The 26,453-nt window shown below is 40.3% G+C and overlaps 2 protein-coding genes and 4 non-coding genes across 11 annotated transcripts in view; 4 read left to right on the forward strand and 2 right to left on the reverse strand.

Annotated features, from left to right (window-relative positions):
* LOC125769600 (kinesin-like protein unc-104) overlaps nt 1-9,193 on the forward strand; it is a 37,236-nt gene extending 28,043 nt beyond the window's left edge. For 3 of the 6 annotated variants that reach the window (XM_049438345.1, XM_049438344.1, XM_049438347.1), the window contains 11 exons: nt 1-167; nt 239-444; nt 1,075-1,491; nt 2,500-2,637; nt 2,717-3,181; nt 3,245-3,335; nt 3,407-4,069; nt 4,148-4,337; nt 4,759-5,611; nt 5,682-5,783; nt 5,846-9,193. In XM_049438345.1, coding sequence (XP_049294302.1) covers nt 1-167; nt 239-444; nt 1,075-1,491; nt 2,500-2,637; nt 2,717-3,181; nt 3,245-3,335; nt 3,407-4,069; nt 4,148-4,337; nt 4,759-5,611; nt 5,682-5,783; nt 5,846-5,993 — 3,440 coding nt within the window. In that variant the 3' untranslated portion in view covers nt 5,994-9,193. The remainder of the gene's footprint in view (nt 168-238; nt 445-1,074; nt 1,492-2,499; nt 2,638-2,716; nt 3,182-3,244; nt 3,336-3,406; nt 4,070-4,147; nt 4,338-4,758; nt 5,612-5,681; nt 5,784-5,845) is intronic. The other 3 variants (XM_049438346.1, XM_049438348.1, XM_049438349.1) reach the window with 3 other exon arrangements.
* Nucleotides 9,194-11,297: 2,104 nt separating this feature from the next.
* The window catches only part of LOC125769622 (Krueppel-like factor luna), a 136,436-nt gene continuing 121,280 nt past the window's right edge, over nt 11,298-26,453 (reverse strand). The window contains exons 4-6 of the mRNA XM_049438418.1: nt 15,909-16,017; nt 13,992-15,355; nt 11,298-13,803 (exon numbers count right to left, since the gene is read on the reverse strand). Coding sequence (XP_049294375.1) covers nt 13,631-13,803; nt 13,992-15,355; nt 15,909-16,017 — 1,646 coding nt within the window. The 3' untranslated portion in view covers nt 11,298-13,630. The remainder of the gene's footprint in view (nt 13,804-13,991; nt 15,356-15,908; nt 16,018-26,453) is intronic.
* On the reverse strand, nt 13,869-13,939 carry Trnag-gcc (transfer RNA glycine (anticodon GCC)). Its single transcript has one exon. It is a non-coding gene; the product is annotated as a tRNA-Gly (tRNA).
* Trnad-guc (transfer RNA aspartic acid (anticodon GUC)) lies at nt 19,078-19,149 on the forward strand. The gene has a single exon. It is a non-coding gene; the product is annotated as a tRNA-Asp (tRNA).
* On the forward strand, nt 20,309-20,380 carry Trnad-guc (transfer RNA aspartic acid (anticodon GUC)). The gene has a single exon. It is a non-coding gene; the product is annotated as a tRNA-Asp (tRNA).
* Nucleotides 20,813-20,884, forward strand: Trnad-guc (transfer RNA aspartic acid (anticodon GUC)). Its single transcript has one exon. It is a non-coding gene; the product is annotated as a tRNA-Asp (tRNA).

A 26,453-nucleotide genomic window follows, 5' to 3' on the forward strand; every position in this document is an offset into this window, starting at 1 on the left:
TTAATCCACTTTTTGAGTCCTGTTGGACAGCACGTGAGGCAGGTTTGGCCGCATGGGCCTTCCGTAAATGGCGTTACCATCAATTCACATCGCTTCGTGATGATCTTTGGGGCAATGCAATTTTCCTAAAGGAAGCCAATGCAATTTCGGTTGAATTGAAGAAGAAGGTATGTAGAAATGCTTCAGTTGGTATGTAAAACATCAACAATATGGTTGTTTGTTAATTCTTCTCCCACAGGTACAATTCCAATTCACACTACTGACGGACACGCTATATTCTCCGCTGCCACCGGAATTGACATCCGCGCCGGCTGCAGGTGCTCTGACAAATGGTGGCCAGGAAGATGAATTTGGTCAGACACCCATACCAAGAACGATTGTGGCGGTTGAAGTGACCGATACAAAGAATGGAGCCACCCATTATTGGAGTTTGGAAAAGTTGCGGTAAGCTTAACCATGCTTGTTTTACGATTGATTTTCGCTTTCGTGCGAGTTTTTTTGTTGCTCATCGTGTGCCATTTGCAATGAGCTCCAATTAAATAATTCATTTGGCATCAATCTAGATCAGACATCCTCAAAGGCACAAACACGATACATTGCAAACTCATATAACAGCGCTAAACAGATTCACCTGCATATTCGCACTAATTTCCTTTACAACTTAGCACATCCAGAACCGAGAACAGAGATTTCTATAATATTTCGATGAAATTAAAGTTGAAAATTCGCGTACATGTTTTTTTTTCGCGAGTTTTTGCATCATGGCATCTTGCTTCACTTTGACTGTGTTGTTTGGTGGTCTAGCGTGCAAGTTTTTTTTAAAAAAAAATATTTTATGTTTTACATTTAATGCAGTTTTTAGTGAGTTGTTTTGTTTATTTAACGTTTTCTATTCCCTTTCATTCCCTACTGCTATTGTTCAAATCCCTTATTGCTCTTTACTACTGCCTTATGATAATTTACACCGTTAATATCGGTCGTGTAAATATGGACATATCTCATGTACCTGTATGGCATTTCGATGGCCACTAACTGATGTAACTGGAAATCTTTTGAACGGATGCATCTGGACAGGTATCGTTTGGAACTGATGCGACAAATCTATAATACATCCGACACATCTCCGGAGCTGATGAGCTTTGTGCTCGAGCTGTCCAGTGGTGAGCACACACCGGAAAATCCCGGCACACAGTATGCAGCGTTCGCACATTCGCCATTGTCGGTTACGAAACAACCGCAGGAACAACTAGTAGCAGAGCAACCTGCAACAGCGCGGTTATTGGCAGGACTGGCGAATAACTGTGATGGCAGCAAGTGTTTGACCTCACCAACGAATTCAATTTCATCCAACTCATCATCATCCTGTGGTACGGCATCACCGCCTTCACCACCATCCGTCATCTTCGACGGAGGTCCCGTTATACCCATCAGTAGCGGCAGTTTCCGAAGAGCAGGCACGAAACTAACTCTGGCCAATTTGATGCCTTCTAGGTTAGCAGAAACAGCTCCGCATGTGACGCACGTAATTAATGGACTTAATAGTTGTGCAATGTTTTGTGTGCCCGGGATCATAAACCAGCCCCAAGTTGAGAAATTATTCTGCTTTTATCTGATCTTTATAGATCATAGAGCAAACGGTTTCAGCTATGTCTAACATTGGTGATATCACTATTATCTGGTGCTTTGCTGCTTGTTGCTTCAAGGATAGAAAAGTGTTGGCTTTTAACTATGCTTACATTATTACTCAAAATATACTATTATTGATTGTTATATATTGCAGAAATTGCTTCTATGGCTTTTGGTATAACAGTATTGTTCTCGTCGTCGGTTCTCCACTGGGTTGTGGCTTTGGTGAACATGTTTATAATAGTTATTTTGCTACTTTTTTAATATTCAAAACCAACCCCTATCATAAGATACAGCAGAACAAGTGTTCTTAACAAATGCTGATTGCATACTTTGTGGCGTTTCGAACCTAAGTACACCCAAGTGAAATGAGGATGAGAGGAATAATACCCTTATGACCTGCTTTTAATTATCATTTTAGCAACGATGTAGGTTTGAGGCTGAAGAGATTTTCTAACTAATAAGTTATTCACTGTGCATGAAATCGGTATACTTTTATATCTACAAACTTAACATATCTCACATATAATCCTACATTACATTTACCATCATCGAGCCTTTGAGGATTCGGCTGAAGTAATAGTCAATTTTATCCAAAAGGATAAATTGAATCGATAAACTTGTACATAGCTTTGTTTGGATTTGTTTCGCCTCTAGATTGAACTGCATAATATAATATGATATTAAATATTAGCAATATGATACAAATTTGTGGTACTGTCTAAATGTGCTGAGATTTAACATTGTATTATAAAATTTGTAGCAAAAATTGAATTCTACTCTTACGCCTGCAATAATCTTAACCATTCATGTCGGATAGCAATATATTGTAAAAGTTAAACTCATACATATACACATTTGGTTTGCTTGTAGACAACGTCTCGAATTGATGCGTGAGATGTATCACAACGAAGCAGAGCTAAGTCCAACATCACCGGATTATAATGTTGAAAGTTTGACCGGCGGTGATCCATTCTATGATCGATTCCCGTGGTTCCGGATGGTCGGGAGGTACGAATTCGTATTATCGGCTGTATGAGAGTTAGTCTTGTAATGCTTAAATTTAAATCATTTCTTCCTTTTGCCACAGATCGTTCGTGTATTTGAGCAACTTACTGTATCCGGTTCCTCTGGTCCACAAGGTGGCAATAGTGAATGAGCGTGGAGACGTACGTGGCTATCTGCGCGTTGCCGTACAACCCGTGATGGATGAAGAAAATGCAGACTTTAGCAACGGAGTTAAGCAATCTGCACGCATCTTGTTCGATGAGGAACAGAACGGACAGCATAAGGTGCCGAAGATTCGCACCATTCCCGATAAGGACGAAAAATACATTGAGGGTGGTAATGAAATGGGTACTAAGTTGGAGGAGTTGGAACAGGAAGATGCGGATTCGGGACGCGGTGATTCGAGCGTTGCCTCGGAACTGCACGAATCAAACGATCAGGAACCGGGTGAACATTTGCAACCGGGTAAAGAGTTCACCTTCCGTGTTACTGTACTGCAGGCCACGGGAATTGCGGCCGAGTATGCCGATATATTCTGTCAGTTTAAGTAAGTAAGGTGTGGATGGTTGTAATTGAAACTCTTCACTAAGCTGTATGTTATTTGTTTCAGCTTTTTGCATCGACACGAGGAAGCGTTCTCGACGGAACCGGTAAAGAATTCTGGATCGGGAGCACCGCTTGGATTCTATCACGTACAAAATGTAAGCAATCAAAACAACTTAAACCAACGAGCTAAGTTCTCATAGCTTTTACCGACTTTTGCTTTCAATAGATTACAGTTCCGGTCACGAAATCCTTCATCGAGTATCTGAAAACGCAACCAATCGTTTTCAAAGTGTTTGGCCATTATCAGCATCACCCGTTGCACAAGGATGCCAAGCAAGACTGCCAGATCACGAGGCCTCCTCCACGGCGTATGTTGCCTCCTAGCATTCCGATCAGCCAACCGGTTCGCAGCCCAAAGTTTGGCCCATTGCCATGCCCACCGTCATCGACGGTTTTGGCCAAGCACGATGTGCTCGTGTGGTTCGAAATCTGTGAGTTGGCACCTAATGGTGAATATGTACCGGCTGTCGTCGACCACAGTGACGATCTGCCTTGCCGTGGACTGTTCCTGTTGCATCAGGGCATCCAGAGGCGCATTCGTATTACAATCGTACACGAACCAACACCGGAGGTGAAGTGGAAGGACATTCGCGAACTGGTTGTCGGGCGTATTCGCAACCAGCCGGAACCGGCCGACGATGAGGATTCTGATTCGTGCGTCCTTTCGCTTGGATTGTTCCCGGGTGAAGTGTTGGAGGTGCCCGGAGATGATCGGTCGTTCTTCCGCTTCGAAGCTGCCTGGGATTCGAGTCTGCACAATTCAGCATTGCTCAACCGTGTCACACAGACGGGTGAACAGATTTATATTACGCTGAGCGCATATCTGGAGGTAAAAATGTCGCCTACAAGTGCATGATAGTGGTAATACTCGAAATTATATTGGAATATTTTATTTCCTTTTTCTTAGCTCGATAACTGTGCTCGACCAGCCATCATTACGAAGGATCTCAGCATGATTATCTACGGCCGTGACGCTCGCACTGGACCACGCTCGCTTAAGCATCTGTTCTCGGGCCAGTACCGCAACCCGGAAGCCAATCGCCTGTCCGGCGTGTATGAGCTATCCCTGAGAAGAGCTTCTGAAGCAGGTAGTCCAGGTAGAACTGTGCTAGTGTGTAGAAAGACAGAGAACGGAAAGATGAACGGTTTTATTTATTTTCGTAGTTGATATGAATTGCTTTCGTTATTCGAACCTTTTTGTTTGAGTTCAACGCCTTGATAATGATGATAAGCATGATAGAACTCCGCATATGTTTGGTGCATTACTGATAATGGACATTAATCACACATTAGACGTTAAATAATGCTATACACAAATTGTAAGCTATCGTTAGAGATTTATATTTTTCGGTTCAAAACTAAGCTAGTGTTGATGCTCTCTTTTAGTTTGATGCATTCAAACGCGCGTATCGTGTTAATTCTTGCTTTGGTTTGTTATTGCTTTTACATTTCACACGCTTCCTCTTAATAAGTTTGAGCGCTTTCTGTAACTAAATCGCAATACGATCCTTTTACCAGGTGTCCAACGTCGACAGCGCCGTGTACTAGATACGAGCTCCACTTATGTGCGTGGAGAGGAAAATCTGCACGGCTGGCGTCCCCGTGGAGACTCCCTCATCTTCGACCATCAGTGGGAATTGGAGAAATTGACACGGTTGGAAGAGGTTGGTCGCGTAAGACACCTGCTGTTACTGCGCGAACGACTCGGAATGGACACGACACCGAACCCAACCACCAAAACCGAAAAGGATGTATGCAATTTGGCTCAGCGTGCTAGTGCATCACCGGTACACATGGTTATTCCACCTTCCCCACAAACACCGGTCAAAGATCAGCAGACACCAGCTATGCTTGAGCGTGACCTTTCGGTTCGCGAGACGGAACTGGTGTGGAAGTGTGTGAAGCTAATTCAGGGTCGCATCGGTTGCAAGGAGCTTGGTACAGAGGGTAACGGTACCGGTACGCAAGCATCTGACGCTTCGCCGGGAGACGAGGGATGTGCGGATATGAATGCGAGCTACATTTCGAGCAACTCCATTGAACTGTGCTCGCCGGAACGAGTAGATGTACCGAATGGTTGGGAAGCACCTGCACCGGCGCCACAAACGCAGGAACTTTCGCTGCGATTGTATGTGCCGGAGTTGGAAGAAATCCGGGTCAGCCCGGTAGTAGCTCGCAAGGGCTACCTGAACGTGCTCGAACATGGTGGTTCCGGTTGGAAGAAACGGTGGGTCACCGTACGACGACCGTACGTTTTCATCTTCCGTTCCGATAAGGATCCGGTCGAACGGGCCGTCTTGAATCTGGCCACAGCGCAGGTGGAATGCAGCGAAGATCAAGCGGCGATGGTGAAGGTTCCGAACACGTTTAGGTAAGCAAAGCAAAAATAACGCGTTTGGCGGCTGTATTGCGATTTGTAACATGCAAATTATTCTCCACAGCGTTGTCACAAAACATCGAGGATACTTGCTGCAAACACTCGGTGACAAGGAAGTTCATGATTGGTTGTATGCAATCAATCCTCTGTTGGCTGGACAAATTAGGTAAGAATTGTACACCCTAATATGAAACGCACAACACTAACGCACTCCCTGTACACTTGTAGGTCCCGACTAGCCAGGAAAAACATTTCCAGCATAAGCAGCAACGGAAGTGGTGCTGGCGATCAGCAACAGGCGACGACGGGAGCGTCCGCTCTTGCTGTAGCAGCTGCCCAGGGCAACGGCGGTAGCAGTAGCTCTGGAGGCAAATGAGATACAATAACGATGGAGTCCGTGCTGGTATACTAAACAGCAAGCTACGCGTGATTCCAACTGTCGCAAAACATATGCGAAGAACCATAACCACCATTATTCTGAGGAAGAATGATTCTAGTTTGACGTGCTGCAACCGTCACCACCAAGAAAAACCAAAATCAAACCAAAATAATTAGTAGTACTCGTTGTCGTTAATACCCATCTACTTAGTTATGTCGATAGATTTCGGTTTCGAGTTCAAAAAATCAAACCATAAGAAGATCAGACAAGAAATGTGAAGGACTCTATAAAAGAACGATACGAGGGAATGATTTGACGAGCCAGGAACCAATTGTACTGGATTGTGTGCGTGTGATTGATTGCGAGGCAATTTAGTTCCATTGGTTTTGTTGTAGTTTTTCTGTTAAGTACCGTTCAGATACTAGCTTTATTTTTCAACGGTTCTTCTAAAAGGCTGAATGATTTTAATTTATCGAAAAATATACTGCTTTACGCTACATGTAAGATAGCATGTTTTGTATATAAGAAAAAAACTATTTTTATGCACTTTAAAAATAGCAAAGTTTTATCATCGTATTCAGTTAGGTTTTTTTTTAAATTGCAGCTAAGTTAAGTTAAAGTTCCCATACGATCGATTTGCGTTTCGTGAACGATACGCCCGTACGGTTAGATCGCGTTCAGGCAGGATCTGATGCTGTTGCCGATGCGTTTTTTTTTTTCATTCTCCTATCTTCACTATTTATCTCTAGAGAGACTGCAATAAGGCTTACAAACTAGAACGATAGACTGGGCAAGGCGAGCAGCTAAGCTGTCAAGCTAAAGATGCCCTAGAAGAATGTGCAAAAAAAGAGACCACTTAGCAGTCACAAACTGGCGGTGGTTCATTGTTGCTACATCTTGAATTTATTGTGCTTTATGCGACACTTTTGTTGCATTGTTACTGGTGCTTTTTATTTCTTTGCCAGTTCGCTTGAGACGCTTGGTGACCAGGAAATGTGATTTGCGGGCCAAGAGCAATTGGGCAAATGCATGGAAACGTATTATGCGCAAGTGGATTAAGGTGGATTAGTGTCTACCAAATCCGTTGGCTAAAATCCTTTACACAATGCAAATGATATTAATCAATAGAATAATTAATGTTTAGAACAAACTGAAGCACAGAGAAAGAAACTATGTTAGATTACATGCGTGTGAAGAAGAATGCGCCAGACGCATATATATATGATGGTTGTTGAGGAAAATAGCATCGCAACAAGCATACACTGGGAGAGCAAAAAGGTGAAATTTACTCACAGAATTGAGTACAGATACAAACAGATCAGGTATCTATTCTTTGTGTGACAAGAGAATCTCTACAACAGTAAGCATGTTTAAATCTCTGTTACCGATCATTGTGTCGTGTACATCTCTCTTCTCGTAAACAAGCTGGTCGGTGCAAGGAAGAAACTAAACTCACAAAAAGACAACTATTTACTAGGAAAAAACCGCGCAGAAACACAATTCAAGGAAGGAAGGTGGTGAAGAATTAAAAAAATGCAACACAACATATTCCATACACTAATCGGAACTAAAAGTAGTATAATACCGAAAAGCAGAAGAACGGCCGGTCAGCTTGAATATGTTGGCAAGTTGGACCGAAAACAGACACACACACAAACACTCTCACACAAACAACCGAATGTGGAACGTAAAGTATTAGTACATTGACAAGTGATGAATTGTTACGATCGGATTATTACCATATATATGCAGCTTTTTATTTTGCTTTCGAAAATCGTAAGCCTTGCTTAGGACCGATGAGCAAGAACGTACCAGCTAAACTGAAACAAATTAAGGTATCGAATAGGCGGCAATGGAAACGATTTGCAAACTGTGCTAATTCTCCAAAAAGGTATGCAAAGCGAGGTGGCTACTGAAGACTGTTTTGGCTTGAAGCTATTAAAAATGGATGTTTTAGAATCATGCTTTAACCGCGTTGTGCATTGACATGGACTAGGATGTCTTGCAGGCAGGGATTGTCACAACTTACAAATTGCGATAGGTAATATCCTGTATCAATGCTTTTGAAAGGAAGCAACGGGGAAGTACAGCTAGACGGGAACGTTGTATAGAATTATGTAAATAGAAAGTACATTACTATGAAGGAACAGTAATTCTGAAGCATTTTATGTTGTTCGCTTTGATGGCCTTAGCTTCGTTTTTGTCTCCATTTCACGGGACGACACACTTTGAAGTTGTTCGAACACAACTGTTTGCTTGTTTGGCTTATAAGTTCCGGCAAGATGCTGTGTACATATTTGGTATCATTCTACGAAATATGCTGTCGGTTTAACCGATGCGCTATCCGTGTGCGCTATACCGCATGAATGCTAAGGCTACACACTAGATGGTTCATCAATTTCATCTCAGTCAAACAAAAATGCACGGAATTTAAGCTGGTTCAGAGCTGAGTCAAAGTGCATCAACGGATACCAAAGATAAGATGTGTAAGCTATGAAGTGGGCAGGGACCGACCCATGCGGTTCAGGATGCATGATTGTAGCAAGATGAACAATTGTTAAGGCAGAGTAATGTTTTGGTTTATAAAGAATTTGTAAAGTATATTTGGTCTCTGTTTTGCTTGCAGTATTAATGAAATTATTTGTGATTTTTCGTTTTCATGCGATTAAAAATGCTTGCATTAAGTGATGTTCTAATGTCACTTTTATTATGCACAGCATAAAATAATCGTCTTTTTGTAACAAACATATTTTCATGCAAATTTCTTTCCTCTCTTTTTCATTTCGTGGGTTTAGAATATTTATAATCCAAAGCAAAATGAGCATAAAGGCAGTTTCAGTTTCCATTATGTATGCAAAATTTCAAACAATGTCATCGCTGTTTAACAAAAATCAACCTGGTACCGTGTGTAAACGTAAAACAAAAAAACACAAGAAAAACATAGAACAAAAATGAATAAATAAATGTAACCGTTTCTGATCCATTTCTGCTTACCGCAAAAAAAAAAATAACACCGATACATAACAATTAATTGTATAGGATATAGTTGACAAATAAAAATGATAATTACTTGACAAAAATACCAAACCCCCATACCAAACAGAGCGAATGCAAACAAAAAAAAAACAAAATAAAATACAAGAACAACCCAAAAGTAACATAGTGAAAGATTCTGTCCTCGCCAGCACACATACACACTCACATGAACACATTCTTCTTCCTTCCTGTGTAATCTCTATACGTATATATTTACATACAAATATATGTATTTAGCCAAAATGCCTAGTGAAGAGAAAATGCTTACGTTTCCCACACGTTTTACGTTATTTCGGGCCCGATGGCCAAAAGAGAAAAAAAAAAACAAATAAAAATGGAAAGCAAACACAAATTGATTTATTGTTGTTCCCCCTCCCAGCGCGCATCCGCCATATACGATCGTACATTGAACAAAAACAAAATGTATTCTGTCTGAACTCTATAATCACAGCATTGAATAAAAATAAAAACGAAAATCTATAAAAACAAAACCAAACAAGCATGCGACGACAGTGGTAAACAGCATATAGATGAAGATCATTGAGAAGAAAAACAATCAATTGAAATGGCAACAAAAGTGTAACAAAACGTGACGGAAAGAAAGTTAGCTATTGGAAAAGGTAAAGTTCATATGGTAAGCGAAACTGCAGAAACAGCAAAATATGAACGTGCAAATGGGTAAGCGCATGCAAACATCAACAAACAATGGAGAAAAAAACACGAATTGTGTTTTTAACTAGTTTGGGATGAAAATATCGAATATTGAACAAAAACCAAAACTTCTTTGGGTATTATCTCCATGAACTATTTAAAAATATACAAATGCAGCCCATAAATATTTATATACATAAACAATTATATAGATACATATACATACATAAATATAAATATATATTTGGAACCGAAATGAAGAGAACGACACGTGGCATGGTCCGGAAAGTGAATGCCTAATCGAAATGCAAAGCATGTGACGGATGAAACCGATACCGGTTGTTTGCTAACACGCTGTAGATCAGACCAACCCCATTTGGTAGAACAGTTCCAGAGATCCGGTTCGTAGCTGTAAGTGCGCTACTAGGTGGATTACATGAGTTGCCTGTGCAAGTATTATATAAACGAGCAAAACGATAAAAAGAAGTATTCGATGCAATGGCACGTGATTGAAACGATGTCATCATTTGGATATGGAATAAAGCTGTTGAAATGGAATAGATGTACTTAAATCGTCTGTAAGACAACTGCGATGAGCAGCTTCAGTTACTTCACGTAAGGTAGCGAAGCAGTAGATGAATGCGCAGAAGGAATCTAGGCTGTAGGAAAAAGGTACGAACAGAAGATACAATAAATGGGAAGCGAGATTGGAAGATGGTAGTTGCGAGTAGGAAAAAAATCGCATAATACAAACCGAAACGAAAAGTCTACGAATGTACCAAGTAAACGCTTTGTTTCTGAAAGGCTTGCGACATCGTACCCATGACACATGGCTCATGTGGATCACAAATCATGCGCCCGAGGGATCATGTAAATGAAAAAGAATGCAAATGCAACAAACGGACGGAAGCAAAGAGGCAACTCAAACAACAGCAACAAACCCACAACAATTCACATATTCTACATTAAAGATAAAACACAAAATTACAAAAACCCTGCTTTGAAAGAAAATTATGGAAAAACTGGAATGCAACCAAACAGAAAAATACAATAAAAATATATTAAAAATGTAATAAAAAATGACATCGAACAAACATAAGCCGAAATAGAGACTACCTGTATGAGATTTGTTATACATTTGTTATACGGATCATTATGCCTAAATGTATGCAATTTATGTTTTCTGTTTTACCATGTCGCCTATCGTAGTGCAAATACCAGGCAATAGTTTCATTTTATTGATTAAGGTTGGTTTATTTATTTATTATTTTGTGATTTGTTAACTTTGTTGCTATATATGTCACCTTTGCTTTAGATTGTGTATAACACATGTATGTATGTTTATGTATGTAAAATCCACGATTTTTCATGAGAATATATGTAGGTTCCAAGCGGTCATACTGCCTAGTGTATGGCGCTCGCTATTCGCAACTTTCTGCAACCAGATTCTTGTCTGTCCACTTGCTTGCTTTATTCTATGACTCTGTTATACACTAATTTTGACATTATTTTGCTAAAATTAATCTATTATTTGAATTAGTCATCTAGCACACGATGGAGCACACAATTGCTCTTGAAAACACCATTTTAATATCCGGATATTTGGGCACTTATTGGTTGAAGCTTGTTGATTGATTCAAGTTTGTTTTAGATTGTTTTAGATAATGCGAAAACAAAAGAAAATAATAAGTAACAAACCCACCTTGACGTTAGATGTGTAAAAATTTTCGGATATTAAAAACAACACAAAAGAACGATACAACATTTTTTTTTTTTGGTTTTACTTTCTACTTGGCATGGATTTTTTTCATTTTGTGATCGTACGTTGTTGACATGTTTATTGCTTACACCAAATACTCACAGTGGATTTAAAAGAAAACTTTCTAAAACACTTTGCCCTAGCGTAAAAGAATGATAAAAGTTGGCTTATTTTGAATTTGTTTTGTGTTCGTAAAAAAAAAATTCTACTAAAACTCTGATTCTATTTGCCGGTTTGAAATGAACATTTTCACTTTAACGCTAGTTTAAAATCGATAATAAACTTATCCATTAGGTAAAACATTAAACAATACTGGCTTTGCTATGCTGTCCACACACGCTTTCGCTGGGCAGGCAGTTTCAGAACGCACCTCATTTTTGTGTCTAATCTATGTTCTTGTCACACGTTACACGCTTGCGTTTTAAACACAACGAACTTAAATTATAAACAAACAAAAAAAAAAAACAATTCTCTTCGGTCCATTATTCACGCTTTTGTTTGAAGCCAATGCAAAAACAATTTACAAAAACATAACAAAACATCAGTAAAACAACTGAGAAATAGTTCCATTAGCTGATCTGTGAAATGTGGAAAAAACGGACGACCAAAAAGACATGAAAGCTATGATTATGATTAACTGCAAAAAAAAATTAGTTACTGGCGCACTGGGTACTTTCTGGTCGAGTTGATCGTCTTGTGTTAGGTTCTAGCTGGCCTTTGAACATTGAGGATTATTTCTTCTACAGGGGCACAATCGCACACGTTTCCGTATTGAAAATTTAAAAAAAAAACTACACGGAAAAAAGGAAATTTATTAAGCTGAACATTAGTTTACCGAAAGGGGAAAATATGTAATTTTAGATTGAATATTTTAAAAAAAACATTACAGCACCTTGCTTTTTGTTCACATCACCCACACACATGCGAATCTAGGATCCGATCACAAACTGTTAACCATTTCTCTTATGCACACATGCTATGTAAGGAATCGATAACCAAACTGCTCTCCACTGCACGCTTTACTACACTTTAGCGAACAACTTAAACACGAGCAGACGTCAACAGAAACAGAAAGTGTAAAATAAAATCTCTACTGCAATAAACTAAACAAACACAACTAGGCTAACGATTAACAAATCTAGCTAAACAAAAAAAAAAGAGTTGGATGTAAAATAAACACCACGTTTCTTACAGCACTATTTTGGGATTTTCCGTCATTGCACTTTACGTTTCGCGACTCGTACGTTCGCATTCTCGATGTTTTTATTTTCTTTCTTCACGTCCTTCTGTCTCTACTGCATTACAGCTTTAGTGAAAGCTCTTAAATGTATCGTACACTGTAGTAACTGTTTGGGAGTATTAAAGTGTAGGAAATTCATACTAGTCATCGAGTATTAACTGGCATTTCGCGTCAACAAATGTCATGGTTTGCATGGTCACCTGGGATTGTCCATTGCGACAGTTCAATTTCACTACTAACATCTAGGACATGCTTCGTCTACAAATGTATTATTTCACTAACAATTAATGAAAGTTAATGTTAAGCTTAAAAGAAAAACAAAAATATGTATAAACTGGCTCGTTTGGGAATGGTTTCGCTACTGACAATCGTTGGAAAAATTATGAGCATTTGTTTCTAGGTCTCTTTCAATTCAAGCAAACTGTCGTTCGTTTACTTTCACTACGTTTAGGAATATTCGGTTTTCAGTATCGATGTATGCTGGCAAGAAAGGTACGCATTAAGATCTACAATATAAACAGAAATTGTTTTAAGAAGTAGTAAGATCAGATTCAATATTGGAAAGACGATGCACAAGCATTGCATCCAAAGCGTTACACAACATGTTTGTGGAAAAGATATTAGGTATTAGAAAATCTCATTCGACAGACGTTACAGCAAAAAGAGAATTAAGCATATCTTAACGACACTAAAGCACATGAAGAAGCGCCCAAAAAATAAGGAAAATAGAATGTTTTATGCGGCAACCACTTTACCCTTCCACTAAGTAAAAGATAAAGGAGTTAACAGTAAGAGAAAGTAAAGTAAATAGAAACATCCTATCAATAACTTAACCGTAGTACACAATATTGAGATTCATCGATAGTGTCGTGTCTCCACTTTGTTGCTGCTTTCCTTTAAAAAACTTTTGTGTTGGAAGATTCGCTGCCGTCGAAATCGTGTAGTCATTTAATGCCGCTTCATGTGCAACGACAGATGATCCGAGCGGCTGAAGGAACGTGTGCAGAGCTTACAGCGGAAGGGTTTCAGCCCGGTGTGCTTTCGGTAGTGGCGGGTAAGCTCATCCGATCGGGCGAATCGCCAAACGCAACCCTCCCAGGTGCAAATGTAAGGTTTCTCACCTGATGGAAAAAGCAAAACAAAAATAGTAGAAAGGAATTAATATGAGAAAAAAAAGATTTTCATTTGCATCGGCCGGGAATCGAACCCGGGCCGCCCGCGTGGCAGGCGAGCATTCTACCACTGAACCACCGATGCTTCGTGCTGGGAGAGCACTCAAACGCGTACAAGTTCCTCGTTGCTCACTCACCAGTATGCGTTCGCTTGTGCGCTTTCAGATGAGAGCTCTTCGTGTACACCTTATCACATCCGGTCGCGTCACAGCGATGAATCTTTCGATTCTTCGTCAATCCTTTCATCGAGGACAGTGAGGAGGACGATTGGTGGTGATGATGATTGTGATGGTGATGATGGCGCAGTTCACTACCGAGTCCTAGCAGTCCCGGTGAGGCCGATGCTAGATGAAGATGATGGCGAGGAGTGGCATTATTGCTGCTGCTGCTACTACTATGCCCATTATTATCGTTCCCGTGGCGTTTAGTGGATGATGCTGCTGTATGTTCACTGGTCACCCCTCCGTTGGAACTGCTGGTTGATCCGGTTCGTTGTCGCAGATCAGTTAGCTTCCCGGTATAACGATCCGGGCTGTTACTGCCGGTGGAGTTTGCGTTGTTGCGAGAACGTGAGAATACCCCGGAATTTGCCGTTTGTGATGTGGTCGTGTTGGCTGATTGCTGGTGCTGTTGTTGCTGTTGTTGAAGCAATCGCTGAAACGCGGCGGTCGCAGTCTCGCTGAGCGGATGATTCTTCGGTAAGCTTGACGCTATCGACGCAATGGATGCAGCTAAGGGTGCCGGAATACTGGGCAACAGTTTGGCCACAGTCGGTGGATGCACGACGGATGCCGCAGATAGTTGGTGCAGCTGTTCGTGTAGCTGCTGATCGAGCATCATCGAAAGGGGGGAATGGGAACGACGATTAATACCGGCCGTATTAAGCAATGCCGCCTGTTGTTCCTCGTGCTGCTGCTGCTGTTGGTGGTGATGATGCACGGAAAAGGCTTGCAGGAATTGGGCCGGAAAGAGATGATGTGGATGATGGTGATGTGCCGGATGCGTCCCAAGTCCCACTACCGGGGACTTTTTCTGATGGTTTTCCGCTTTCGTACGGTGCGTAGGACTCGCACGCTGCTGAACACAGTAGTTGCTGTAGATGGGATAGGAAGACTCGCGGTAGGTACTCGGTTTCGTTTCAAGGTCGCCTTCACTAGGATAGTTGTTATTATTCACACTAAGGCTATTGTTATTCTCGGCTAGGATGAGTGCCGCTGCTGTAGCACCGTCGGTGACGCTCCCGTTGTTGCTGGGCATTTCCGACTGGCCTGGTACGATGGCACTTCCGGTGCCGCACAGCGTCGAAAGAAGCTGCTGTGCGTGCGTCGGCGAGAAGGCGGAGGGTGGTGCTTGCGAGGCGGCCGCAGCAGCGGCAATTGTTGCGGCAGCTGCAGCAGCCGCAGCAGCAGCAATCTTTGCCGTTGCCGTGGTTTCACTACTGCTGTCCGTGCTGTCATTTTCGGTCTCTTCGTAGTTGTTGTTATTGTGGAGCGTGTAAAATCTAGAACGAAGAAGACGGTAAGGTTAATCCCGATGTGATGACACCCCTTAACGTGGTACAGATTTCTGTAACCTTTTCATCGAAAGGCCATACGAGGGGCCAACCAAAGAAAGTTACTTTCGACACGACACACACGCACACACATTGTGGACAGACGAAAATCGTTATCCCTCCCTGTTCGCGGCCTTGTTTCACACTTAACCCTAAGTCTTAGCTGAAGGCTATGGCCGATAATTTAACCGATTATGGTACATTACTTTCCACCTACGGGTTGTTGTGGCCTTCTTGGATGACCGTACGTAGCGACAACTTAACTTAAAGTGGAAGTGAATGGGTTCCCATAGTAACGCCGAACGGATGAACGGTAGCAGGTTTGCAAGTGTTATTATTCGGAAGGATATCTTCAAAAACTCAAGCGTGATTGTCCTCTGTGATTTAAGTGGCTGGCAACAAACGTGTACCGTATGCTCTGTTTTGATTGGTGCAATGAAGCTTTTATAAATCCGAAAACTAAAAACTAATCCCAACCGTGGTTAGACTACGTTCTACTTACAGATCTTTTGTTTTGTGCCTTAAAGCTAACAGGTGTGGAGCTGTGATGAGTGGCGGTGGAGGTCGCTTCAAGAGACCGCTTCGCATTCGGACCGACGTTGACTTAAGATCTGCAATAGAACGAAAAGAAGGGAATGTAATAAAAGTTGTAATATGCGCCAAGTTTTTCGAATTTTTCGCTTAAACAATAGGGCATGAATTTGTAACACTTCTAGCGACATTTAATCTGCCAGCTAGTGTCGTATACTATTGAAAGTTGTGACATTTACATTGCAAATAAACTGCAACGCTTAGAATGTTCTACATTTCCGAAGCATCTCGAATTACCGTGGCATCCATGTTTTATCGCTTGCCTAATCCACGGCACAAAGGGTCTCGGACAGCTCGGTGTGCTAAATGAATCATTACCACTAACACCCGATGAGAAGGGCACGACCGACCGGATAGACCGTATTGCTTATGAGATGCCCCGAATGATCCGTCCATTTTTGTCTCTTTAGTGGCCATTCAGCAACGATTTACATTTGGCACGACTCGATCCGATTCACTACATCCATCCACATCCGGACGGTTGCAACGAACGAAGGGCACACGAGAGCTCTGACGTTTGTGGAGCAATTCTCGAGCTGGAGGCAATTTTTATGAGTCAGAGCTTGAATAGAAACCGGTGACCATGCACAGGAAAGGAAGAACCGTGGGCAGTTGAAGATCCGTACGGCAGATCTTTGACCATTAAACCATTCACGCCGTAGTTAGGCGCAATGAAGTAAAGGGAAATGACTATGAATTTTGTCATTTTTGAGAGGGAGCATGACAAACAATTGTTTTCTGCAAGGCAAATTGGCTGCAAGGGGTGTGTAAACCGCCACAACGTGGAGCCTAGAAGGTTTTCAAATGCATGTATGTAAATATAATATCGTAATTTAGAATAGCTGTAGTAATGGCAATATGTTTACATAATTTCTTTTCTCTCTAAAGATGATACTAACAAGTGGTTTATCTTATATTATGGGAAAACATTTATATTAATAGCACAATAAATATAGAAGTATAAGTATATGAGTGCCTGGTTGAGATATGAATGTTTTTTTTTATTCGAAAAAGAGAGAGATATAGAGAGAGAGCAAAGATTTGGCGGTGTTTTAAATATCTAAAGTACTTTAAAGACGTAGTAGCAATCCATAGTTTTAAGTAAGCTGCGTTTTAATAAACGAAGAGAGTTCAAGTTGGTATCAACAAAACAGAAAACTTCCATCAGGCATCAATAATTTCAAATCCATAAATGATAAAAAAAATATCGCACATTCTCTTTATTTGTTACGGTAACGTGAAAGTGCACCCCCACTAAAAGATCCCGAAATCATTTTGATAAGCTAAGCTGATCGTGCTCATCGTACGCAATATCGACATAAAATTTTTTTGAAGATTCGTTCGTGCGTATTTTGCCCAGAAGTGAACCGTGGTGACATCGCTGACCCCGATTTCACGAGTAAAGCTCACTGAACAGTACCTGTTCATCCCGGGATATTGCAATTTAATCTGATTTTCGGTTGCAAAGCCAAAAGGCGCTGTTTTAAAGGCGATCGCTTTTAAGAGCTGAATTTTTGACCTTATTTAGGTCGCTTCAGCTACAGAGGCTTTTCGCTCGTTGTTCATCATTTTAGCACCCAGAGATTGGTTTTATTGCCGTTTGACGTTGTTTGACTTCAGTGAGCAATAAATGTGGATTTGCGAGTTGTCTTGTTCTTTGCGCGCATAATATGCCCGTTGGAGTTGGAACACAAGATTTGCTTGGATCATTGTAAAGCATATGGTAGAAGCAATATACCCTTCATTGCTTTCATTTTAATGCAAATTAAAGTGAATATTGAAACAAAATCTGTGATTGTAATGATTATATTGTACTAATAATTATGGTATCATTTGCAGGACCGATATAGCGAACTTAAAACACATTACAATGGTCACAATAAAATAAAATGTATTATCTTTATCTCAACATTAATTCAACACAATCAGCAGCGAATAGATTACGTGGGCAAAGCCATAATGTTAAAGTAAAAATAAAAATTGGAGTGCTTTTGGGATCGATTTGGCTTCAGCTTATGGTTCCAGAATGGCACTCACTGACGATCCGTTCGATTAACGCTGCACGGTGACCTCCTTCAACCAACGTGTGGGAAATAATAAAATGAGCTTCAGCAAAAGAAAAGCTCCCCCCTTTGCTACCCGCTGAAGATCCACAGCAATCCGTGCCAGAATGCTCATGAAGAGGGTGATTTTACCGAAAAGCTTATCGGTTGATGGGCACTTTAGGAGAGACTCCGCGCATTACGACATTACATTCTCTCGCGCGTGGCCATAACTCCTTCGATCGAATCGCACATCAGGTACAGGCCCTGCTTGCCCAATTCCGTTGCTGCTCTGTCCACCAGGAACGATAAAATAAAATTCGATGGTTAGCAACGGTTCGAGAGGTCACTCGCAACGCAGGTTCATATCGCTGGAATTGCTTCTGTCAGGTTTGTTTTTATGTTTTCGCTTTTCCGCCAAAAATTTGACAGTCATTTGGAAAGGTTTGTAAAGCCGCCAAGAGAACGGGAATGACACATATCGGACTGGAAATAATTTCGAAAGGATAAGATTGTAATTGTGATGGGGCTGCCACATATTTATGTTAAAGTTTAAGTTTTGAAGTGCGATTACTTGTGGTTCGGGTACCCGTTTAACGATCGATTTCAAATTAACGACAAAATGAGGAGGCTACCATCATCATAGGCGGAGAGAGATATCGGGCAAGGTGAATGTTAAAGCGGAGTATTTCTTGTGATCCTCCGAAAACACTTAAACGGGATGCGCATATGCACTTGCAGCCGGGATCCGAGGGCGAAGTGTAATTATACTTCTGCAGATGGTGCAGCGGTGGTTTCCCAATTACATATACTCCTCGGAAAACATAAATGAGGACTTTTGCTTTCAATGATACATTTTTTTTTGGATAATAAAAGTGGTATCGATAAGTGGTCAGTGATAGATGGTAAAATTATGCAAATGAAGAAACGGTCAATGGAACGGTCGAATGAAACCAATATTCATTGTATCTTAAAGGATTTTAAGAAATTATATCGATCTTCTTAAATAGTTGCCAATATGTGTCTTCATTAACAACTTCCTCGATAGTATAGTGGTAAGTATCCCCGCCTGTCACGCGGGAGACCGGGGTTCGATTCCCCGTCGGGGAGAGAGAGAAGATGACGACATCTTTTTATGTTTCATAATCACACAAGCTATAGTCAATCCTGTTATATAGGGGGTTTCTTAATATATGTTATAATAATACATAATACACACACTAAGAGAAATTGCGCAACTGAGCACATTACTAAACTGAATCGTGAACGATTATTTATTTTGTATAATTTATGTGATTAATCCGATTAATCAATTAATAGTCAATCAGTTAAAATTAATTAATTATGAAAAAATGATTTTTCTATAATTCCTCACAAATTTGGGTAACATATTTATTCTTGATCGTTGTAAAAATTTCGTCTATAGTCTGTTGACCGAAGATGAAAATAACTTTGTAAAAATAGCATTCGTCCGATGGATGTAATTTACTGTAGACCCACTGCATCCATCCAGAATGTTTGTTAGTAGACGAGGAAACATTATGCAATACTTTCTAAACATTCAAAATGTCTTTGGTTAATGAAGGATTTGTTTCATCTTCTGTTATTCTTAAGATACATTTTTATTGTTTTCAATATCTTACCAAATTCTTCATAAGATGAGTTGTCCTTATGCTCTGTTGTAAACCTTTTGACAGAATCTCGTTTTCAATTCTCCATCCTTTACTATTGATCAACGCCAAAAGATTATTAATGGCTGTTTTTCGTCAATAGCATTAGGTAGAGCAGCTTTTTTACATTACATATCAGGCTAATGTTCTTTAATGTCTTGACCGCGGCATCAAGCAGCAAACAATTAAAAGAGTTTAAGGGGCATAAATCTAAATTTCTTTTATAGCTGCTATTACGCTATTGTTATTCTAGTTTATGAATAAAATTAAGCGTACCAGATTTAAGGAAGAATTTTTTGTTCTCAATAATCAACTCATTAGCGATATTTACATATCTCTTTAAGAGAGTAATGTAAGTAATTCACGAAGTTGGAAAAATAAGGAAGCATATTGATGTATGTTACAATAAGCAATGTGAATGTCTAATAATTTAATCAACAATACGTGGAATTTAACAAAGCTCTGTTTGTAATAATAACACGTTTCTCGTTTAAAAATAGAACCTATTTTAATATGTGTACAGCATGCACACGGGTAATTAAAAAAACCAGGTGGCACGCATTCACCGACGTGTTTAATTTTCTTTGTTTTCTATCAATTCCTCGATAGTATAGTGGTCAGTATCCCCGCCTGTCACGCGGGAGACCGGGGTTCGATTCCCCGTCGGGGAGAGAGGTGTGAAAGGCATGCTTTTTTCTATTTGACGAACTTACTTGTCCCCTATTAAGTTACAATTAGTATTTATTACTTAAATTTTTGTATGAGTTTTCACTTTAAATTATATAACTATGTTGTTGTTTGGAGTACTATAAAACGATGTGTTCGTAATAAAAAAGGATTCATATGGGTTAGCGTTCTCTTAAACAAAGCAATCCGGATTACGAGAGCATCACATTACTTTTATCTTTCATTATCAAAGTCATTCGATCCGTCATGATTAGCACGCAAAACCTTCAACGAATAAAAATGAGATTATTTTTAGCAAAAGGCGCAGCTTTAATTGTAGCGGTATTTAATTTTAGAAATAATAGATTACAAATGCAAGTACGCACCGATTAAGATGCTGCGCATGAGAGATGAAATTGTTCGCATCCGTATTAACATCCTCGATAGTATAGTGGTAAGTATCCCCGCCTGTCACGCGGGAGACCGGGGTTCGATTCCCCGTCGGGGAGGACGTAATCTACTTTTTTGTTACTGTAAATACATGAGTACAAGCAAAACTTGTTCTTTAACGACGTCCGTGTGTGTATAGTAAGAGTATTTCCGATTGCTGCACCTGTGCCGAAAATATTATTACTACCACACGATCCACTGCCAATACTAGTCGGTAGCGTGAGTGCTATAAAAAAAGAAAAATGGATCATCAACCTGCCTAATGACGCTGGTGTAACAGAGCAACATACATGTTTATGTGCCTACTTAGACTACACATACCACGAGTCATGTCGGCGCATGAGTGGTAATAAAATTGTTCTTGTTCGAGATCATCAGGCTCGATTTAACCGATCGCCTGATCGCGCGTTAAATTGGAGTTTCATACTGGACGAAGCGCGAGGATGGAAGATCGAGAGTTTGGTGGGGTTTATTTGCTACCATGTGAGGTAAAGTTAGAGAGTTGACTTTGTTAATATTAGGCTTTTTATTTGCAGTAAACTTTTTTTTTGTTTCTTACCAAATGTGCACTTTGCTAACTGTATACTGGCAAGTTGCCGATGGCTGTGATTTCGATACAACCGTAAGACAGCGTAGTGGACTCACTTCCTACAGCACGATTCGCGGGCGGATTCATAAATTTGTTTCCGTGCACGCATTATTGCGTAAATTGTTCGGTTTCGCGCAGTGGTAACTTCCAAATGGGTCTCTACTTTACGCTAGGAACGCTATTCCTTTCGTTACAAACAGCGCAGAGGATGTGGAATGATTCGATCGAAAGCGGAGTTAGGTTTGTCCCATTTCTATCCTCACGATATTCAATCTACCCAGGATGGCATCCACCACTGTTTCTTTCATCGTACCTATGGATATTGTAGACATCCTCCAGTAAAGCGTCTTAAGCAATGGTGTGCTGTTCGGACAGATCGACGAGGATACGATCTAACCGGATTGTTTCTTGCGGGGTAGCGGGTGCGCTAAGATCCGGAAATGTAATTCCTGTCGTCGATACTTCATGGAACCATAAAATTGTTCCTAACTGGACGGTATGGGTAGAGAAAAGTGGTAAAACAACCAACAGAGCAACTCCCCTAGCCTAACGCTAACGAATGACCGTTGCGAGATAATTGAAGAAATTCTACACATCTCCAATCGACATCAACAATCTTGCGACGAATCGCGGCTATGGTGGCCAAATGGTGGTCAGCAGTAGCCTAGAGACGATCCTCTTCATTCGGATCTGCACTCACCAAGTAGCAGAGATTTTCAAATGGATCATCGCATCACACCGCAGAGTGGAAAACTATTTCCCGAGTCTAAGATATGCAACCCGGCATCAGCTGCCCACCGTGCCGCTGTACCACTTCGTGAGATGGTGGAATCTGGCATAACCTAGACGTGGATCCGTGCAGGTGCGGCTTACGATTGGCACGCAAAAAAAAAATGAACCCCCGTAAAACAAATGTCCAATATCAGTCGGCAACAATCGGTAGCGCATAAAATATTCGTGTCACCAGCATCAACAGCGGTGGAGTGTGCAACCGACGTGATCGAGAGTGTGAGGGAAAATAGTTGAGCGAGTTGCAGATAGCTGCAAAAACAAACCAAAACAAAAAACTTTCAGCCCTTTCTTGCCTTGCATCATATTGCCGTGGTCGCTAAGGGAGGTCTTCTTGCACTGGTCTGGCAAACTAATGTGCTTGTACAGGCGTCGTGCGGAAGATGCTAGAGATCGCAGCTGTCGGCGGAGTTCGACGCAGAAAGGGGAACGAGTGACAGTTACGCTTCGTTTCCATCATTGTTCCTGCCCCGACTGGAAGCAAGTACGCATGGAATTCGTTTGTCGCTTAGATTATTTGTCTTTCCGGTTGGGACTGGAGGACCCGTACTCGATTCGTCGGTTCGTTCCCGTACGAAACAAGGAGCGCACTGTAAATCTTCCTTTATTCCCTGCACCCAATCCACACTGGCACGATCGGGAAAAGATTTGTGTGGTGCTGTTTCGTTTCGTTGTTTCGAAAGCCCTCTCTAATTCCCTTTCGGTTCGGTTGAGATTTTTCCATAAGATCGTGTCATGGAGAGAAAGAGAGAGAGAGAGAGAGAGAGAGAGAGAGAGAGAGAGAGAGAGAGAGAAGGTAGAAAGGCAAACTAATGGAACTTTTTTTTCAATCGGAACTAAGAGCCTTCTGTTTCACCTGTGATATGCGCCGGGAAAGCGATCTTTCACGACAAATACATTTCCCTTCGTACGGTACTTAAGGCAATGGTAGTACAAGTGATCAAATCGGTACTGGAGAGGAAGCCCTCTCGCGATTCGAGGAGGGAAATACATTTTCATTATTCGAATCGGTGGGCAAAAATATTATGTAAATTCGATTGAAATGTGTTTGGTTCGTTGAAAAATCGTTCTTGCATACGATCATGGCTCGATAAGCTGCACCGCGAACGGATGTGTGAGAGAGAAGGAAACAAAATTCGAAAGGTGCAATAACAACTAAAGGATACAACAAAAAGATGATAATGGATTTTGTTAAAATGCTTACACGGTTTATTAATTTGTTGTTACATATAATTCGATATAAAAATCTATAGCCAACAATCACTTATTTTGCTTTTGACATTGCTTATTTCTAATAAAACCTTATCTTTCTTAAACATGAAATCTTTATTTATTTTTATTTATACATTCTTTTTTCACATGATTTTTTTTTTGAAGATGTTTTTCCAACGTTTTCTAGAATTATTTTGAATAGTTTTTTGTTTTTATTTTCCATCCAACGACTTATTCCAGATGGCCAGCGGCTTTGCTGTTAGTGACACATGTAACATGACTTACAACAAACGAAACCACACGGAAAACAAACAATAAACAAAAACCAAACACCTTTTTGCATTGCCGCACGAATCCCGGCGGCCGTTCGTGCCGTTCGATGGACGGTATAAATTGTAACCCGTTAAACATTTTTCGCGATTTTCCCGCGTCTCTCCGCCGTCCGTTCCGCGTCGCACCGCAAATCATCGGGCCCGGGTGACGATGTTTTTTTGCGCTTGTCGCTGTCGTCGTGACACACTGCCCAGATCTTGTGGTCAGATATTCCACGATCGTTTGGGCGCGGGTGCCAAGGAACACACCGCGTAACAGTTCGGGATGATTCCTTCGTGTGTTGCTTTTTGTTTTGGTTTATTTGTTTGTTTGTCTGTCTGTCTGTCGCGTCCAATGTTCGATTGGTGTCCTCCCTGCCTTTCTATCGCCAGAGTAATGATGATGATAATGATACAGAAGGGAAAAACACACGAACCATTTGGCAGACGCGATGGGTTGGTAGGAAAAGTTTGAAGCGAAGCGAGAAAGGTTGACGATGGGCGCGACAGGTCACGATGGTTGACTTTCCGCCTTTGGGTTTGTATGCTGTTAGCGGCACAGCACCGAATGATGGGATGTAGCGTTTTATCACCCTTTATCTTGCAGTGGTGGAAAAACTACTAGATGCCTCTCGTACCGTGTGGCCTTTCGGTCGTCTTCGTCGTCACATTTGTAATGCATGCATTATTTTAATGTTTTCTCCAGTACTGGAGACGATCGGTTGGTGCGGGCGTTGACAGTGCACAGATGGGAGGAGAATGTTTTCGAACGTGCCGCGGGTCGTTATGTCGTGGATCAAATGTTGTAAGGTAAATCGTTAAGCGTGATACGAACATGTACATATGCTCAAAGCAAAGGAAGGCTTTTTGTACAATGCTCATGTTCGGGAAGCAATATGATGGTTTGATTACAGTAAACTCTTCTCATGGTATCAAGTAAGTTATTTTTAATCTGATTTTTTTCTGATTCTCGCTAATAGTGAAATACATCAAGCCACCGAAATTTTATTGATCGTTAGTGAAGTTCTACACCCAGGCACACTTTGTTCTTTTCAATTCCATCATCCTGGTGTGTTTACTTAAAACACTCTACCGAAATGTGGACACCTGTCAGGTGTAAATTTCTTTCTCCAAAAGTCATGCATAATTTTATTTTTTTTAAATGAATGATTGCTGAATTTGGAATTGATAAAGAAGGAAAAGAAAAACATATTAAAACTATGAAACATACGAAAAGATTTTCAAAGTGCATGGCTGATGTGTCTTTATGCGACGACTAAATCATTTGATTTGATTTGGAAATCATTGAATTTAAAGTAATATATACAGTCAGTATATTTGAATACTAACTTTTATATAGTATATTTCTGAAGCTTACGATTTTTAGAAATTTTGAAACAAAATTTAATTTAGTTAATTAGTTAATCCTTACAGATTTAATCCTCACATGCAAAAAGTTTGCCATTTTGTCATAAACTCTAAATTCGGTTGGTAATGTACTAGTCAAGAGTATTTGTCTTACATATTATTTAAAAATATTTAGCTTATTGCAATTTATATTCGAATTTTTATATTTTTCAATAACGTTTGCTTCACTTCACATTTGAGAGCATATTTTTTCTTGTTAAAGCACTATCAATGCGATAATTTAATCAGTTTCACTTTTACAAGATCAGGAAAATTATTTTTTCAGCCTTAATTTATTTAATGTAATGTTGTCTATTAGGGTTTGTAAAGGTAATCAATTCTTTAATTTTCTGCTAAGTTATTGAAAATTACACCAAAGAAAGGATTTTTCTAATCGTTTAATCAAATCATCATATTCAATCTTTTTCAATAATTTATGTTGCATAACCAATTTTATTTATCAATTTGATTTAAAATCCTTTGAATTTTTAGGGGGTTAATGAAATGGACATGGATAATCCATGACTTGCACATTATTTGTTAATTTCCTTTTCGACTGTAGTTTATAGGATGTACTTTTATATATTTATATGATTAATCTGTTCATTTACGCTTTTCTTAGAATTAATTTTGTACAAAATATTTGTATATTTGTTAGGATAAATTGAATTACTGTTTTCAAAAACTCAACAAAGGAATAATAAATGAACAAAACTAAGCTGACCATGATTGATATAAATTTAATCACTAAAATTGATGGTACTTTGCTCAAATTTGAGCACCGAAAACATATTGCCACTCTTTCATGCTGATTATGTTACAAAATCTGAACATCAAAGACGAAATTGTGCAGAAAACTTCCGCTGCCATCAGTACTCGTAGCTCTACACCATACTACAAATGCAAGTGAGGAGGATTAAAAGAAGAAGAAAAAAACAGTCAGTCCGGCAAACCACCCATAAAACATCCTCCAAATTTGGTGGCGGTAATAAATTACACACCTGTTCCATTCGACCCCATCGTGAGTGAGGAGGTCGTTTTTCGTTGGTTTTTTTTTCTACTGGAAACACCCTCCACGGACTGCCTACTAACCATCTTCTAAGGTATTTCAAGTCCATTCCCAAGCAGCAAGGGTGGCTGCATGAAAGCGTTCGCTTGACGCGTAACGAAGGCTATGGTTGGTTCGCACATTCGAAGCCTAATTGAAATCGGTCAATTTGTGGTCTAAGCGGGAGCTGCTAAGGGAGTTTGTTTAGCCCACCGGGAGACAGGGAGGTTTCTGAAATCACGCGTAGAGAAAACGCGGAGTGCGCAAAAATG

The sequence above is a fragment of the Anopheles funestus genome, chromosome 3RL (genome assembly GCF_943734845.2).
Source record: "Anopheles funestus chromosome 3RL, idAnoFuneDA-416_04, whole genome shotgun sequence".
NCBI lineage: Eukaryota > Metazoa > Arthropoda > Insecta > Diptera > Culicidae > Anopheles > Anopheles funestus.